Source organism: Octopus bimaculoides, chromosome 15 (assembly GCF_001194135.2).
Source record: "Octopus bimaculoides isolate UCB-OBI-ISO-001 chromosome 15, ASM119413v2, whole genome shotgun sequence".
NCBI classification, from domain to species: domain Eukaryota; kingdom Metazoa; phylum Mollusca; class Cephalopoda; order Octopoda; family Octopodidae; genus Octopus; species Octopus bimaculoides.
This window is the reverse complement of record NC_068995.1, coordinates 29517643-29537926: the sequence shown is the minus strand read 5'-3', so window position 1 is coordinate 29537926 and position 20284 is coordinate 29517643. Positions and strand designations below refer to the sequence as shown.

Here is a 20284-nt window from a genome sequence, read left to right as displayed (position 1 = left end):
AGCGTCTACACCTTCTTAATACAAATAATGATAATGATAATAATAATAATAATAATAATGATAATAATAATAATAATAATAATAATAATAATAATAATAATAATAATAATAATAATAATTTATCTGTTTGTAGGTAGCAGTGGTATGTATGACGTTGATGCAATGAACGAAGCTGCATGGAAGAGTTCTCAAGCAGCATTGGTCCCATGTCGTGTATGCAGTCGTACGTTTCAACCAGATAGACTTATCGTACATGAAAAGAGCTGTCGACCAAAGAAGAGATAAAATAAATAAAAAATAAAGGCAAACGTATTTTTGTAATTGGTAAGTATTTGATAGCAAAGAGCCATATTAAATGTGGAGTCAGGAGTACACTCTTTGTGAAATCCTGAAGATGATTAAAAGAAGCTAGAAAGAGAGGAGCGAGATGGATGAAGTGGGGGACTTAAGGAGAGAGAGAAAGGCAATGCTTAGCAGGATATATATGAATTAGAATGCGAAATTGAAACCCTTTTCGGTATTTAGCTTTATTCATCTTAGGTCTGAGTTCAAATCTCACCTATTTTCTTTTTATCTCTCCAAGGTTGATATCAGTAAACGCTACAGGGCTACACAGAGACCAATCTACGATACCTCATCCTGCAAATTTGTGGACTTGTACTATGTGAGAAGTCATTATGTACGTCCATAAATGAAGTGCAAAAATTGGAATTTGGTTGAGATTATAAATGAAGATTGTTCTTACACGCTTCATTTTTTTTTGTGTACTATTACAAGTACATACTCAGAGTCTGCTTGGTGAGCCTGCTTATAGGTCACCGTCATTGTATGCTACCGTCTTGCCCATTGTACATCATCTCCCACTGATATTGCTACAACCACCATTCTTTGGATGTTCACTTAATCTGCTAGAAGTAGCAAACAAGTCTCATATCATTTCTTAAATAAAAATTGGGCCATTGAATAATAAAAGATTTTTTTCTATTCCTTCCTTAAATAAAGCAAGAACACGCAATATAATGCAGTTCCCAATGTATGAAAAGACAAGATGCTTTCAGCTGGCCATTCCCAAGCTGACCTGGGAATAAGCAACAACAACACGAGAACATGATTTCTCGTTGAAGTTATTTCCTCTCATGCTGCTAATAGCTTTTAGGGCGGCATGAATGTTGCACATAATCATTTTTACCTTTCCAAATGTTAGTAACATTTTTGCGATTAACTTTATCATATTACATCTCTCACAAAGAGAATTAAGCATTTTTGCCCGAGATACACACCGCTTAGTTTTCAGAAACAAATTATAACCATTCGCCCTCCTCCCCACATATTTCCAAGTAGATCGAAAACCCTCTTAGTAGTTAATGGAAGACGATTTTTGATGGCCTGGGGATGTACTGGGTATTACAACAATCATATATTTTGTTATGGCTAGTTTGAAATGAAAGTACATTCATTATAAGGTTTTTCATGACTTCCATGTATATATCAAGGTAACATGGGGAACAGGAAACCATGGGGTTGCGAAGCGAACTTCTTAAACAAAAGCCATACATACACCGCACTTGTGTATATATGCCTCATCTGAAGTTTCGCTTCACCACACACCTGGCATAAATGCTACTGCACATTTTCTCTACCCATGCCTTCATTGTACGCATATTAGGTATTCACTGCTCATTTTATACCTACCGATCAAGGTTATATATTCTCTCTTACCAACATTCTAATTCCTTTCTTTTCCCTTTCGTTTGAACAGCCTTTTTAATACTGCTGAAATGATAATACTTCATGTTATTTGAAACTAATATCATGCTGTGGGATGTCTTCAGCAATATTGACTTTGTTGGGAGCAATCCAATCAAACTCCTTGTGCAATCCCCACTCATGTCTTTCTTTTCCAGTGGCAGTGGACTGCGGAGTTTCAGGCTAATATTCAGACACATTACTAACACTAGTCGACAAAGCGCTGCAAAAATCGTGCACTGCACTTTCTCCTTAATTAACGAACAAAAGTTATATTTTTCTCTTTTATTTCTCTCTAAAATATTTCTGTTTGAAATGTTAAGGGGTGATATTGCAAATAATCAGACATGACTTCTGATAAATAACCTTTCTAAAGTCACAAGGCCTGAACGTTTAAGGGAGAGGAGAGGGATCCTTGATTACATCGACCCCGATTCTCGACTGGTACTTATTTCATTGATCCCAAAAGGATGAAAAGCAAAGTTGACTTCTGCAGAGTTTGAACTCAGAACGTAAGGACAATGCCGTTGAGTATTTTGTATGGCGTGCTAACGATTGAGCCAGCTTACGGTCTTATGGTTTCTGATAAATGACAACAGCTTGCTTTTGTTTCTGCGAAGTCTTTTACTGACAGAAAGTGGGGGAGATAGAAAATATTTTGTTGAAATAAAACTAAGTTCATTATTTACATTATTTAATTTGACGGATATTTGTCCTCATCTTGTTTGTTGTTAACACAACGTTTTGGCTGATATACTCTCCAGCCTTCATCAGGTGTCTTGGGGAAATTTCGAACATGGGTTCTCATTCCTAAGGTATTTTTCGATATTATTATCATTATTATTATTATTATTATTATTATTATTATTATTATTATTATTATTATTATTATTATTATTATTATTATTATTATTATTATTCAGGTCACTGCGCTCTTAACCAGTACGGGTATATGGCGTAGTAGTTCAGAGCGCGGGCTACTAACCCCAAGATTCCGAGTTCGATTCCAGGCAGTGACCTGAATAATAATAATAATAATAATAATAATAATAATAAAAATAATAACATCGAAAAATACCTTAGGAATGAGAATCCAGGTTCGAAATTTCCCCAAGACACTTGAAGAAGGCTGGAGGGTATATCAGCCAAAACGTTGTGTTAACAACAAACAAGATGAGGACAAATATCCTTCAAATGTAAACAATGTAAATAATGTACATAATTCCTCATCTCTTACATATAGGTTGTAGAGAGAGCGTATATTTATCCTCTAGACTAAATTTCTTATTTTTCTAATCCAATCTACTGTATGAGTTTTGATAATTTTCAAAATAATTTTCAATATGTTTTTTCTTTTACTTTCAGTTATTGTGAAAATGAATTGTATATAAACACTCCGACATTAAGCTGGGTTTCTCATGCATCGAACCATCCAGTGTCAAAAGCTCAATATGAATTCTGTGTCAGTACATTGTTTAACATGTTCTCAAATCTTATATCTTCCAGCGGTCATCTTTCTCAGCTGTTCTTCCATTGTTGAAACCACTATTATTTTGTTCCTGAGTTCCCTTGTGGAAAAAAAAAAGAATTTTGTTATTATTCAATGGTCCAGTTTATATTCCCATTTGGGATCTCTTCATAATCAATGCTAATTTCCATATTCCAATTCTAATCATATATGACACAAAAGGTGTCAGGTTTATCTAAATAATAATAATGATAATAATAACGATGATGATGATGATGATGATGATGATGATAACGATAATAATAATAATAATGATACTAATAATAATAATAATAATAATAATGATAATAATAATAATATTTTTCTTTACTGGACACAATCGCAACAAAAACATTTAGGATAAGTCAAAAACAAAGGACAGATTTACATATGCACGTATAAACAAAATAAACAATAGTAATTAACAAGAGTATTATAATAACAAAATTACCAAATAGGGGATAGTATCACCCAACAGTAACCAAAGAATCCGACAGATCTTGGATTACCCCAGCTGCCAAGTGTTCCACTCCTATCAATTCAGTCCATTCTATAGGTGTAAGCTTAGGCCCACTCATCGGAGCCATCTTCACCATATTAACCCACTTATTAACAAATTTTTGGAGAGCAGCGCCTTCCTTTCAAACCTCACCTTCCTTTACAAATGGCACTTAGAAGAGTCAACGGCAGGAGAGGAAAGTATCTGCAGTCAGTAATTTCAGTCTAGTTCACCATACAACATCCCTCACTATAGTCACCAGACCGAGGAACGCTGTTATCCCTTCTCAGTCAAAGGAAGGTGGTGGAGTGATCTTCACAATAGTGTCGGCTGATAGCCAGACACTTCTTACTCGCACTCCACAAGTCAGCAATGTTAGTACACTACGAGCGCGTGCATCATGTGCAGGCCTGGTGGACGACACCGCCATGCCTATAGAGTTTATCCTGAAACGGTAATATCTCTCACCACACCCCGGCAGCATTGCCGGACCAAGGATTTCTAGAAATTATTCATAGGCCCTTGACCGAAAGTCCTCCGAAACAGAGAAGCCAGTTTATTTCCGGCGACGTCCAAAGTCTTTCTTGAATATGTAGTCGCTCTCGCTTATCACAAATCCTATATAGAAACTTATGGTGAAGCTTCCAACGACCACATTGTTCGACTGGCAGAAAACTTTGAGCCTCTGACGATACTTTAGGTGTCGGGTGCCCGGCCTCGGTCTATGCCTAATCCAAGACTGCAACTCTGTCAAAGTGAGTCTAATAAAGGTGACCGCACCTACACGCCGTCAAGGAAGCGCAAGAAATGTCGCAACCTCTGCATCTCATTAGCCACTGCATGCTCAGCCCTCAAAGCAGCAGATGTTGACAGTGAATGGAGCGTCTGTCCACCAGAATCCGTCCCTTCCACAGTAAGTGGAAGAGTTGACACTCCAGTCGGGTCATCAACGGAGCCGGGCATGACACAATAGCCAGGTAGTAGCAGGTGATAGATGCAATGTAGGCGTTCTCCACCCCGCCCTACCCTTCAGGGTGAAATTAGTGACACTGCTTGTCATCTCGAACCAGTTCTTGTCTACCTAGAGATCTCAACCAAATCAGACACCGAATAATGCAACCGGTCAGTAACCCCAGGCAGCATGAATATGACTCTCCAGATGCCGAGCTGCAGGCCCATCGACTTTTCCTGGTTAATCTTTTCTTTTGTCAATTTTTTTTTCTCAGAAAAGTGCCGATCTGTCCCAAGATTATTAAGGTGACGACATAAAATTGCATATATCTGTGCCGATCTTTGGTTATTACATTGGCCAAGATCTTAAATTCTACATTTTGTAGTATTACTGGCCTGAGTTTGTCAAAATCAACTCCCTTGTTCGGGTCCTTTCTCTGTAGCACTACTTACACCTCATTTCGCAGAATTGGGAAATTTTCCATTCTGCTGCCAGTTGCAGTAGACATTTGTCAAGAGACCTCCGAGTAAGATGACATATAAAAGTAAAGCTTGTAAGGCAGAGCATCCAAACTTGGTGACTTATTACTTGTGCAGCCAACCATCACTTCCTGTATGTCATTAGCTGTTATCGGCCTTTCGCAGAACTTTGCATCTAGTCGTGATCTGCGGTAGGTCATTTAGGTAGGTGGTAAGGTCCACTCTGTCTCCAACCGCCCTAAACAGTTGAGCTAAATGTCGCTGGAAAGCTGCACACATCTGCTCGGAACGAAGTACCATGCGCTTTTGCTGATCCGTCAAAGACCGAATTGTGGCTTTGTTGCCACGTTGTGCTTCTGCCTTACAGGACCATCAAACAGCTTTCGTTCCCTCATACCTTATAGCGTGCACCTTTGTGCCCTGACAGCACAACCTTCGTGGTTAGCATTGAAGACTTGCTCAAGAGTCAATCTTGCCGTCAGCGCGTCAGTGGCAAAGCCTTTCCTTGGTACCTCCTCTGGGATACTAACTAGCTTTTCCTCTACTCTATCACTATTTCTTTACTAATCCATGTTGTTTTTAATCTAATAGCCATGTTTGAGCTGACCACCATCGGTTATTGATGAATGCCTTTGTTAACTTCCTCTTAATTTATTCTCTAATCCGGTAACTACAAACTTGGCATGCCTGAAAAGACGCGTTCTGTTTCCAATAATCAGGTTTCTATTCTGCTTGTCAAGGTCGATAGTACAGATAAAAATGTTTAGTGTAAGTAGCCGACCACTTTGAATTGTGGGTAACCTATACTGTCCCTGTTAGTTTGTCTACACAATACTCCACCTAGACACGTTTTAGATAAACCGATGCTGTTTGCCCGTGTTCACATCTGGGCATTCGGGAAATCTAGTCACTACCTGTCAAACAGTTGGAATCGTATGAACAGGTTTGTGATGCTTTTGCACCCAACTCTCTTATCAGTTAACACCACACAATCCAAACGTGCATCCAAGATATCGTTCCAGTTGTCCATTAACGCTAAAGCATTCTGACGTTCCAAGGAAAATCTCCAGACTCCTAAAGAAATCTGGTTGCCCTGACGAGGTTATAGACAGCTGCTGGTCTGAAGGCACTCCTTCGTTACATTTCACATCCAAGATAATCAGTTTCCTTTTCGGGCCCAGGAAGATCGACTGTTTCTCGAGATTCAAAGTTTTTCTAAAACAACGCTGTCAATCCACCTCCCATTCCAGGTCCCTTACAGATGTGTAGATATCAGTCATCAAAAATGGACGCTACGGCATGTGTACTGAACATCCTAGTATCACTTATGGTTATCATATCCCTAGCTGATGACTTGAGGTCATTGAGCAAGTGTCCCTGATTCCAGATTGGCTCATGAATGCGCATTTATTCAACCTACTTTTAAAGTTGTCTTGTTGGTAGAAGGAAAGAACAAAGAAAAACAGGTCACCTAACTTAAAGATGTTTCTTTAGGCAATCGGTTATATAAAAAAATACCTTCACCATGTAGGGTTTTGCGGGGAGCCTTTGAAGTTGCCTGACGCTGGAGTTTCGAATGTCATTTAGAAAATTTCATTTTCTTATATTTGTCTACTGGCAGCCTTACAAATTTCAAGTTCTCTGGGATTTCCTCTGCGCTTTTATTATAGGCCCACCCCTCTATCCTTATGTCTCCACTTTGTACTTTTGAATTGCAGTCCTTTATTTTTACTTCTTACCAGGACAAAACTGAATGTGGGTGCAAATTGTTGCTGCTTTCGTTCTGGTCGTTGTTGGCATTATGCAGATACTAGTTTTTCTCTTGTGTTTTCGTTGTTTTGTTATGTTTTCTTTTAGTTGCTATGAGTAGAGGTTATGGTGTTGCTGGTGTTTTTGCTATTGTTGTTGTTGTTGTTGTAGACATAGCGTTAAATGGGAGAGATGTGGAGTTGGTGTTGTTTTATGTTTTGTATAACTTCTTTAATGTTTCTTAACGTTTTTTAACCCTTTCTTTGATGTTCTTTTTTTCATTTTTGGTTTAACCTTTCTTGCCCTCTTTCTTCATCAGAGGTATGGTCAGGAAGTTCCAACTTAGACGAAAGCAAGCGCATGTTTTCTTGTGTGTGTATGTCTGTGTTTGTGCATGTAGGAGGGCAGAAATGGGGGCGGGGTAGAGAGAATGCAGAGTTGGGATATACCCTGGGAGGCGATTAATTTGTTATGATCAAATGTTCTACCCACTTAGCATTTCGAAAGCCTGCCTTCCACATTTACATGTAGGTCCGCCCCTTTCGGATTCTTTCCAAATGCTCACGCTTTACACAGAGCAGGACCTCTAGTGTGATCCCAAATCACCCCACTCTCTTCACACCAAGCAGCTTTGCGCCCCTCTAACATTATGCATACCAATATCCATTAGCGAGCTAATTCCGTTGGACTCTTGGTATTGTTAACTTTAGCCCCCTACTGCTCTATTAAGTGTGGAAGAGATCGAAGTCCCCACCGCGACAAACGACTACTGAATGTTGTACTGTAGGCTTCTCAGTCTCAAATAGAAATTCGCTCTCCCATTCCCGATCTAACTTGCTTCAGATATATGTTGCTTACCATGCATTGCAGAGGGCGCTTTCTATGTGTGCATTCGAAGTCGTTCAGGCAACATGTTATTATACTCGCACAGCAGTGTAGAATAAACTTTTAACGGTTGCAGGTAGAGCTTCAGGAGGGGTCGCAAGCTTTAACCTTCTCCTCTGATTTTTCCTAAATCGAGTGGTGTTCTGTAATTTCACCCTCTTATCTTCTGGAGAGAGACTGGAGGTCACTCCAGCAAAGGAAGCTTTGCTATTATTGTAGTTATTGTTGTTGGTGATGATATTATTGGTTCGTGTTCTGCCATGTTGATGACGTTATCTTTGCGTTTGCTGCTGCTGTTGCTATAACTTTTGTCGTCGTTACTGCGGTTATTGTTATTATTGGGGTGGTTGTGTTTCTGTCGCTATTGTTTGCTGTTAATGTGGTGACGTCGATGGCAAGGACAACTCTCGTGCTGATAATTCTGCACGTTTCTTTGCCTGACATGTTCCTACAGCTGCTAATGTTGTTAATTTTGTTTCGGTCGGTACTAGTGGTGGCGATGGTATGTTCGTCAGCACAACTTTTCCAACATCTATTTTCCCTCCCTGGACGTTTTGCGAAATAATTATTTTAAAAATTTGTTAATGAGATGAGCAAATTTTCAGCAAATGATTAACAAATTCCTCACCGAAAGCAGAAACGCAAAGAGCTGAGTAACCCTTCAGAATCTTTTAGAATTTTACTCAAAAATTTGAAGTAAGATTTTACGATGACAGTTAAATTCAAACAATTACGAGAGACTCGAACAAAATAACAATAACGATAATAATAATAATAATAATAATAATAATAATAATAATAATAATAATAATAATAATAATAATAATAATAATGATGATGATGATGATGATGATGATGATGATGATGATGATGATGATGATGATGATGATGATGATGATGATGATGATAACAAGGATAATAATAACAACAACATCAATAATAATGAAAAATGGCAAGAAAAACCTCTCAATGACAAATACAAAAAAAAAAAAAAATGCGATGTTGACAAAACACTTACCAATCAATGGTTAGTGTGTTCTGGCTCCGGAACAGACTGGTCAGTTCGACTTCGTCTTCGCCTACCGCCTCACCGAGTGCGTCATCGCTCTTTTCCTCCACTAACCCTGTATAGAACTCGAGAGTAGATGTTCCACTGATCGCATTGCCCGCTTGGTAGAGGGCAGTGAGTGCCTGGTGACATTCCAGATGCCAGTCACCTTGTCTCGGTCTCTTCTTGACCCTGGATTGCAGCTCAGTCAGGGAGACGAGCTGGGGAAAGGCTTGTTTGATAAACAGCGACCACACCTGTTCACCGTTTAAACAGAATATTTGGAGATACCACAGCCTCAGCACATGTCTGCGCATCATTAGCCACGGCATTCCCAGCCTTCCGCGTAGAGGGTGTTGGCAGCAGATGGACCGCCTCACCAATGAAACCAGTCCCTTCCACAAGAATATGAAGAGGAGGCATTCCAACATGGCGAGGTGCGAACGGGGCAAGGCACGACTGTCAGGCGGTAGTAGATGACCTCGTCCCAATTCTTATCCACCTGGAGATCCGGTCCGAACCAAACCCCATGCAACTTTACCGGTCCGTCCGTCCAGCATCCAACGACGCTGTTGGACGGCATGGACTTGCCTCTCCATGTGCTGAGTTGCATGCCCACCGACTTTTCCAGGTTAAGTTTTGCTCCCGTCAACTTTTCATATTCTTCCAATGATGTGCCGATCGCCTAAAATACAATTCCAGTCGCCCACTAATGTTCATGAGCGCGATATTCTTAGAGACGCCTCATGACGTCTGAAGACTTCGTTCTTCTTTTACTTATCGAAGTACAAACAGCCACTTGTCTAAAAGCACTATACCGCCATTGATACACACGTCTATGACCACCAGCCTATTATCTGCGGTTAGAAAGATCGTCCTTACCTTTATATTCTTACCCTTCCGATACTGTACTCTCATCTCTCAAATCGGACTAGCGAAAGAAGTATGGATCTCGTTGTCTGCCAGAAGGAGAGCAAGCTAGTTCTTGGAAATCCTAGCCCTGTTGATAATTACCACATCTAGATTTTGTAACCAAATATAATACAGCAGGTTTTTCAGCTTCCACACCGACGTCAAACCACGTGAGTTTATGATCTCATACTGTTGATACTGTGGATACTGTTGATATTGTTGATACTGTTGATGTTGTGGATATTTTTGATGAAATTGTTGACGAGGCGGCTGATTCATTTGTTTTGCCACGCTCTTTTATTTTAGTGAAATTTCAGCCTGCTAGGTGTTCAGACCGCGGATGTATAACTCTTCAACCTTGGCGATATCTCTATTTTCTGTCCTTTCTCTAATTCTTCCATATCATCCTTATTTTCATTTGCTGAATCTCATGACTGTATTGCCGAGCGTGTTCTTATATATCTATGTTTGCACGAATGTTGCTTTGTTTAGGATGGCACTTCAACTTGATCTCCTTGGAAAGTTGTCGTTGTTGTGACCTCTGCTTTTTCTTCGACTGTTATTGCTGTTGTTATTGCTTCTGTGTATTTTGTTTTAGCTGTGGTCGAGGTGTTGATAATTAGCAAGACATATCCACTACCTTTCTTTTCTTTCGCATGGAACAGTAAGATCTTATGCATGTGTAGCATTTGTGCTTCTTATGCATTCTTATGCATGTGTAGCATTTACGCTTCTTGTCCTCGGCTATCATCATAATTTTCTCACATTTCAAGAATTTCAAGAGCTTCAAGTTATTCCTCACATAACACGCAGTAAAACTAATGCTTCTTAATAATAATAATAATAATAATAATAATAATGATGATGATGATGATGATGATAATAATAATAATAATAATAATAATGAAAATAATAAAAATAATAATAATAATAATGATAATAATAATAATAATAATAATAATAATAATAATAATAATAATAATAATAATGATTTCTTTTATTGGCCACAAGGGGCCCAAGATAATATCGAAAGACGAGTTACAGCACACGCAAAAAAATAAAATACAAAAACAGGTAGTGTTCACATTGATAAAAGAGAGATACTATCACATTAAAGGATAAAACAGAGGGTATATAATAGAAATTAAAGAAAGAAATAATAAATAAATAAATAGAATCCCCGATAGCGGGAATTATTATTATTATTTTCCGCTAAGGTCGACCTTTATCTTTCATTCCTTCGGGGTCGATGGAATAAGTACCAGTTATGCACTAGGATTGATGTAATCGACTTATTTGACGGATATTTCAAGCCTTATTCCTATAACAGAAAGGTTTATTATTATTATTATTATTATTATTATTATTATTATTATTATTACTATTATTATTATTGTTGTTGTTGTTATTATTATAAAGGCGGCGAGCTGGAAGAATCGTTAGCATACCGGGTGAAATGCTTAGCGCTATTTCGTCTGCCGCCACGTTCCGAGTTCAAATTCCGTCGAGGTCGACTTTGCCTTTCATCCTTTCGGGGTCGATTAAATAAGTACCAGTTACTCCCTAGTAGAGTCGATGTTACCGACTTAATCCCTTCCCCCAAATTTGAGGCTTGTGCTTCCAGTAGAAAGAATTATTATTATTATTATTTGATGAAAACTCACAGCTTATTTTGCTGGTTATGATGGAAAGTATCAACTGTCCGCAGCCAGCAGACTAAGGTGACACTTGTTTACAGGTCATGCTTCAAGAACCCTGCGAAGAATTCTTGCAGTTCCAAGCAATATTATTTTTGTAGGTGTTCTACCTTCACACTTTCAGCAATCCTTTTTGGCCTTGTTGGTCGTTGAGTGTTGATATTTCCAAGTGCACCAATTACTAATGGTATCACGCCTACTCTCCTCATTGACCACAAACTTCGTTACAATAATAATAATAATAATAATAATAATAATTATTATTATTATTATTATTATTATTATTATTGGCGGTGAGCTGTTAGAATTGTTAGCAAACTGGGCGAAATGCTTAGCGACATTCCATCCATCTTATGTTCTGAGTTTGAATTCTGCTGACGTTGACTTTCCATTTCATCCTTACAGGGTTGATAAAATAAGTACCAGTTGAGCACTGGGATCGATGCAATCGACTTACCCCTCCCCCAAAATTGCTGGCCTTGTGTCAAAATTTGTAATTATTATTATTATTGTTATTATTATTATTATTATTATTATTATTATTATTATTATTATTATTATTATTATTATTATTATTATTATCATTATTATTATTATTATTATTATTATTAAAGATTAGTTAGTAGGTACATAACAGATGTGGTAAAATGTTGCTTTCAAATTCAGAGCTCAAATCCCTCCAATGTCAATTTTCCTTTTCAGCCTGAGTTGATAAAATAAGTACGAGGGTTAGATGAAAGGTTCATAGGCTAACTCTGAAGGAGTGATGCTAGAGCTGTGAAATCTCGCATGCATTAACTTCCCTTATTAATGACTTCATTGTTTCATTCCAAGTAAACTGACATCTGACTGTTCAAAGAAGACTTCACAAGTAACTAATAACGACTTCTCTTGAAAGTGGACAAAATTTGGCATCGTCGTCTCATCAAATACCTGCCGAAAAAGAATTTATCCCTCAACTACTTTCATGCTGATATGGTTGCTACATTAAGAGGTGACGCTCTAGCGTTATCAACAGTGCAAAAGTAAACAGCTGAATTGAGGAGAAAAAGGTAGAGTCTAAAAGATCAGCCACAGTCTGGACGTCCTGCAACTGCCACCACCGAAGAAATCATTAATCGTATTCACTACATGGTGATGAATAACAAGCGATTGACTATAAATCAAAAAGCCAATGCTATTAGTATATCCTGTGAGAGAGTTGAGAATATCCTACACATTGAACTTGACATGACAGAAGTTTTTGCTTCATCATTTTGAGCCAAAGATAAAGAGATTTTCCATAGAGTGGAAACACCCTTCCTCACCTACTCCATCTGCAGGGAAAGTGATGGCTCAGGTTTTGGGGTGCAAATGGCATGTGTTTATTGATTATCGTCAAAAGGGTCACGTCATCAATGGAGAGTACTACGTCAACTTACTGAGGCAGTTAAGAAACAAGAATAAACGTCCACAAAAACAAACGAAAGGGGTCTTGTTTCATCAGGGCACTGCTCCAGCGCACAAGTCCTTAGCTTCAATGGTTGCTGTGCGTGACTGTGGCTGTGAACTGGTTGATCACCATCCCTATTCTGATAAGGTCCCTCTCTTCCCCAACATGAAAAAGCACTTCGCTGGGAACCAGTATTGTAGTTTCATATCTGTTGTTTTGACCAACAAGATGAAAGCTTTTTCATCAATGGGATCCACGTACTGCAACACCGAAAGAAGTGTGTTGACCGCAAGGAGGACTATGTTGAAATATAAACCGCACTTGATTACATTCCATAAGTGTATCTTGGTCAGCCTATGAACTTTTCAGCCGACCCTCGTACAAGTCTTGTGTGTTGGGTTCATCCGATCATCTATAAACTATAAGCTTCCCTTAAAATGTGTGGCCTTGTGCCAAAGCCAGAAATTATTATTATTGAAGACATCGTTGGTTTCATAACTCGCACCATTTCAAGAGCGTTACTCAATTGTTCATTCATTAAAGGTTTATGCGTAAGAGCGAATACTTCACCAGTAGAAATATCAGCCGTAGCAGCTGCAGTAGTAGCAGTGACAGCAACAACATCTTTCGTATATATTTTATGACTAATTAATAAGTGCTTGTTACTAGTCCTTACATACCCCCCCCCCCATCTAGAGATACATCTCCGCAAGGAAGGACCGCAAGCAAAATAAAAAAAAAAGGAAATGCTTATTATTTATGAAACAAGTATATATTTATGTGGAACTTTATACACACGCGCGCACACACACACATATACAGGGTGGGCCAAAATTACTGCCCCGACTTGAAATGTAATGAAAATGAGAAAAAATGATCATAATGAGGAGATGCTCCATCTTGCACAAAGATTTTCGAATGACGGTATCAAAAACATGGCCAGATGATGTTTATACACAACGCCAAGTAACGATCACCATTCATCGTCTCTCGTAGAATATGGAATGCACAAATTCCTGAAGACGATATCGACGCCCAAATGACAAGAGAAAATGAGTTGATCAAAAAATCTGGAATCTTTGGCTTCGACCAGTATTATCTCACAAAATTCGACACATCGAATAATCGATGACATATAGAAATAATAACAGCATGCATCAAGAAGCTACAGAACTAATAGACACATATAATTGGGACACATAAAATTGGGGTACTAATTTTGGCCCACCCTGTATATATTACAGATATGCATATACATATGCATGTATATGTATGTATGCATATATTATACATATACATGTGTGTGTATCTGTGTATGCGTGTGTGTGTGTGTGTGTAATGTGATGGACGTTTCTCAATCCGACAAAAACAAAGGCTGTTCTGCAATTTCTTGCTGAACGACTTTCTCAGATGATTTGTTTATTGTGATCAAGTGTTTGTGCGGCACATAAGTTCACTTCCTCTATCTAATTGCCTGTACAAGATACACGATGTGCCACACTTCAGATGTCGAAGTGGTGACAGAACAACGAGATGGAGCGTTTAAGAACACAATGCACCACTCGGCCTGGGAATCGAACCCATGCTCTCGCGATTCGTGATCATGTGTGCTACATCCTAACACATACATACCTATGTATGCGTGTGTAACTGTGTGTGCGTGTGTGTGTGTGCGTATGGGTGCGAGTGCGCGCGCGTGTAAATAAAATTTCAAATCATTTACATATGCCAGCAATTATCAATGTAGTCGATGGTCGCCTTTATGAAACACCATTTATCATTTACGTAATGGTTCCATATTCTAATAACACATATTTCAAATATGTATTAGAACTCGAAAATTCGCACATGCATGTGGATACACATACATACACAAGTATAAAATATACATACCTATGTTTATGTTTCATAGAAAAATATGACACGAAGAACGAAATCACCAGGCTAATTAGAGTTGAATGTTTAATTTGGCTGATAAAAGATAACACTGATTTCGAAGTTTCACATGGTCGGTTTTCCTAATTATATGAGAAAAAAAAAATGAAATATTTACATATTGCATACATGTAATCTTTGGTCAAGTGAGAAGAGAAAATGCTTGAGTTAAAGAGGAGGAAGCATATGATGATTAATTTTAGAAAGTTCTAACTTAATTAGGATATTAATAGACAGGGTAAATTTGATAGGTTTTGAAATATATCTAAACATACATTAATTACCTTTGTTTAAAGTTTCGTGTAGGTCATACATAGAGAAATGCTATGTATTTTTAGTTACTTTAACGATGAAGTTAAAGTGAATATGTATTGTTACTTATCACTAAAATTGTATAGAATATATTTCTAAGTCGGACAAATTTAGAAGGTTCTCTTGGTACGTTTACCTTTTGTTATTCATAAAATAAAATCCTATATACACACCCACACATGCGCGCACACACACACACATATGGACAAAAGCAAAAAGTAAGAAGTTGAGATAAGTTCAGAACTGAGAGAACTCAAAGAAACGGAAAGAGTAAACTGTTACAAGGTTTCCGACATCGTGGATCTTTCCCTATTTTGATAGGAAATTGATTTAAAGTAGTCATTGTTCTGAACATTCTATATCTGCAGGATGAAACTGATTGCCAGTGAAGGCTAAGTTAACAGATGTTACATAATATGACTGATTATATAACAGTCACTTTTTTTTAAATGTTGGTGAAAAGTTTTGCAAAACAAAGTATTCTCTATTTTATATCAGAAAATGAATGATTAGATTTCATGCTCCAAATATATGTCCAAAGCGAAGTGTCGCCTTTATTCCGGTTTTGAATCATATATGCGTGTTGATAAACCAAAGTTTAAAATATCTAACGGTTAATCTGATATATGATTTCGATCAGCAGTCAGTGTTATCAATAGCCCATTGTACCAATTCTTTGGCTTTTTAATTATCTTCTAGAGAGCATTTGTCATTGTTTACATCACTGGATCTCAACCAGGGCCCATATGAGCCTTGAAGGTCCATAGAAGATTTAGTTGTTAAAATTTATGTGCAGTAAATTGGTTATACTTCTACAATATACAAACTATTTTAACATTTTTTCGTGCAATTCTTAATAATATTTAATTCAGCGAATATAATAGGAATCAAAGGGATCCCTAGATAAAATATTGCCGAGAACCACTGATTTACACAGTTTCAATTTAACTTGTCATAGATAGAGGGGTTGCTTTTAATTAAGATTAGTTGAAACTATCTCATGTTGGTATGAAATTGTCGGAAAAGAGATTTCAATATAAATTTTGTTGAAAACATGGCATTTGTAAGTGAAGAAATGCATAAAAGTATTTGAAAATTACTTTGGCTACAAATATCGTTACTTGTAACTTATACAGTGAATTGTATCACATAAATATTTTACAGCTCCCGGTGAAATAAACAAGTGAATCATTTTCGATGTATAAACAGCCCATTTAGTGTATTATATTTCATTTTATAGCTTGCTCACACACAAAATCTTTTAATTTGAAATGTGAAAGCGTGTGGCTTAGCGATTAGTGTATTTGACTTACAATCGGAAGGTCGTGAGTTCGATTCCAGGTGACGTATTGTGTCCTTGCTCAAGGCACTATATTTCTCATTGTTCCATTCCACTCAACCGGCAGAAATGAGTTGTACCTGTAGTTCAGTGAGCCAGCCTGGTCATATTCGGTGTGTCACGCTGAATCTACTTGAGAACTACGTTAAGTACGTGCGTGTATGTGGATGTAGTAGAGTTAACCCCGACCGTGAAATTGCTGGTCTTGTGCCAAAATTTGAAATCAATATAAATGCAATACTAGCTCAATGATTTTAGTGTAACATAAATACATGGTAATTGCCTATTATTATGTATATCAATATTGATACACTAATATTGTTACTGCACAGCTGTGGGTATCGTACCGAATATTGTTGTAGCTGCTGCGCTGATATGAAAACATTTTTATTAATAATAATATGGTACTTGTTATGACTACAGTACTAATATAGTTTCAGTGATATTGTATGTTGTGAAATCACTTTGTTACAGCATTAACGTATGACTATAATATTTGACTGAATGCAATAACATGGTCACTGTACTGATGTGAGCTCTGTACTAACATGGCTACAGCTCTGATATCATTATTTTATTCTTGTTGAATGTGACGATGGGAGTATTCTGCTCTTATGAGGTGAACATAACTGAAGCAGATACGAAATTTAATCCAATTTTGATTTTGCACTACTTTTAATAACATATTTACGTGGGTGTTGCACTAATTTATGATAATTGCACTAATATCTATCTCTACTGTACAGATATGGATTTTGTACTGATGTGCATACTGTATTAATGTGGACACACGATTGTGATTTTACTAACGTGCTGACACTAAGTATTGTACTGCTCTTGTTATTATTCCACACTGCACTAACGAGGTGAAAACTATATTGGTCTGGATGTTATCCCAGTGAGGATATTCATGGAAAAGATATACCAAACAAATGGAAAAAATGGAATATAATCAAATACAAAATTCAAAAAGACTTCCGGAAGTCGGCGTCGGGAAGAATCAATAACGTAAAATCGAAGATGAGGTGTTAGTTTGATCTGAGGAAAGTTTCAAACAGAAAAAAGTATCTTTTTGCTGTTGAAAGAGAAAAGATTTTTTTTTTCTTTTTCTTGTAATTGAGAGATTGTAAATGTTTTGTTCATACAGATTAATTACACTTCGCGGATACCTGAGCAAAATGTTGTCATGTAGTGTCCTGAGGTGTGACTGGCTGACAGAAATGGTTTCTCCCAAGCAATGGCCGAAACGTAAGTGAAAGCAGTTAGATGAAGATATACAGCTATCTACCACCACTTTTAACTGGTGTCAAAATTCTCTTCTAAAAAACAAAGAAGGGTTTTGTACTGGAATGCATGAGCTGTAATTATATGATACTGTATTAACTTGATCTTCCTTCCTGTAGGGACATGTACTGTACATGACAGCACCATACTACAGAGTCTACTCAACAATTATGGACTACGTTTAGTTAGCATTGAGTAAGCTCACACTATGTTTGATTGTTGGCTCTCTCTCTCTGTCTCTCTCTTTCTCTGTCTCTCTGTCTCTTTCTCTCTTTCTCTCTACACACACACCACACACGCACGCGCACACACACATATTGTTTGTTTTTATGTAAAGTTATGTGCAAAAACAATTTAACATTAAACTGAAGGATTACAAAATACTTATTTAGTAGATTGCATGTTAACTAACACTTAAAAATAAATGGCTAATTGCGACTTTGAAGTTTCAGCTCCCTTGCCTTCGTCAAGCAGTCTGATGAAGGCGAGCAAGCCGAAACTTCGAAGTGACTGCCAAACTGTTACGTATAAAAGATAACACACACACACACACACACACACACACACACACACACACACACTGATGTATTGTGTAGAGTCAAAAGTTTTGCAATATTTTCGTAACTTTTCTACTCCAGGCACAAGGTCCGAAATTTTAGGGAAGGGGACCAGTCGATTAGATCGACCCCAGTACGCAACTGGTACTTAATTTATCAATCCCGAAAGGATGAAAGACAAAGTCGACCTCGGCGGAATTTGAACTCGACTTTGCTTTCATCCTTTCAGGGTCGATAAATTAAGTACCAGTTGCATATTGGGGTCGATCTAATCGACTGGCCCCCTCTCACAAAATTTCGAGCTTTGTGACTAGGGTAGAAAAGAATATTTTCGTAACTTTTTGCTTTATTCATCGAGTTCCAATAAAGGCAGCATAGCATTCAAAGTAGAGGCCATCGTGTTGCACCACCTGAAGCCACCATTTTGCCAGTTCTTTGGTCCCATTCTGATACTAGTTCTTGTCTTTCGAGGTGAAGAACTCCTTCACTGAAGCTGTCACATCCTCTTGGTTGATGAAGTATCGCGAGCGCAGGAAGCCAGCCATGGATCGAAACAAGTAATAATTCTAGAGGGCTAAGTCCGGACTATATGCTGGGTGTGGAATCAGTTCAATTCCCTCACGTTTCTGAAGTTTATTCCGACTCACTCAAATGGTATGAGATCTTGCGTTGTCTTGCTGCAGAAGAGGTCGCCTTGTGTTAACCAATGCCAGGCATTTTCCCCGCACAATGGCGTACATCTGCTCCAGCTTTTTGGAGTACATGTTTGCATCGATGGTTCGATCGCCCAGAACGAACCTGCAGTGAATTATCCCCTTATAATTCCATCAGACATAGACCATCACCTTGTGTTCGAAACGCCCATGTTTGGCGACATGTTCCAGAAGTAGGGCCCTGCTTAACTACTGCTTATGCACGTTAGGATTGCCGAAAAATATCTCCATCGGATTATTACTTGTTCCGATCCATGGTTCGCTTTCTGCGCCCGCGACCCTTCATAAACAAAATGGAGGTAGAAGCTTCAGTGAAGGATTTCTTCGCTTCTAAGGACAAGAACTGTTATCAGCATGGGATTAATGAACTAGCAGAAAGGTGGCCTTAGACCGTGCAACACAATGGCCCCTACATTGAATGGTAGGGTGATTTTGCTGTAACTTGACGAATAAAGCAAATAAGTTACTAAAATACTGCAAAAAGTTTGACTCAACACATGTATATGTCTATGTGTGAATTATGTATATACAAATGCACGCGCACACACACACACACACACACACACACACACACACACACACACACGCATACACACACACGTGTATTTAGACATACGTATATGTATATATATATATAGTATATATATATATATATATAAGAATTTTTTTTTAGAAGCGTAATATTGAAATATAGGGCAAAGTGTAAATCAAAATAAACAACGGTGAAAGCCTTAATGCATTTATCATAATTAACTTTAGACTACGTATTGAGTACTTCTTTCCTTGTTACAAGCGGTGAAATACAATATATTCCTATACCATACGCGCACGCACAAAAGAATTATTGTGGGTTTACATTAATGTGAATTGCAATTCAACGAAATATTTCTCGAAGCTAGCGATGAATGGATATTGATTTAAAATTAAATCAGTATGAATCGCTACTCAGAGTTTCTCTAAAGACAGAATGGAAAAAGAAAAAAAAAAAAAGGGAAAAGAAACGAAATTGTAAATGCGAGTAACTTTGGGAAAAGAAGGAAGGAAGGAAGGAGTGCGAGATGAAAATACGTAAGTTTTACATAATATCTACGTTGGAGACGATACCGGTGAATATTTTACATATATACATTCATACTAATTCATACTTGCATTCATGCATAACTATTCAAGTACATAGATAGATACATACATACATACATACATGCATGCATTCATATATATATATATATATGTATATA

The 20284-nt window shown here is 37.7% G+C and overlaps 1 protein-coding gene across 8 annotated transcripts in view; it reads left to right on the top strand.

Moving 5' to 3' along the window:
- The window catches only part of LOC106870248 (zinc finger protein 474), a 162360-nt gene extending 142313 nt beyond the window's left edge, over positions 1-20047 (top strand). For 7 of the 8 annotated variants that reach the window (XM_014916303.2, XM_014916607.2, XM_052973221.1 and 4 more), the window contains 2 exons: positions 134-324; positions 3112-20047. In XM_014916303.2, the coding sequence (XP_014771789.1) occupies positions 134-285 (152 nt within the window). In that variant the 3' untranslated portion in view covers positions 286-324; positions 3112-20047. The remainder of the gene's footprint in view (positions 1-133; positions 325-3111) is intronic. The other variant, XR_008265611.1, reaches the window with a different exon arrangement.
- The last annotated feature ends 237 nt before the right edge of the window (positions 20048-20284 follow it).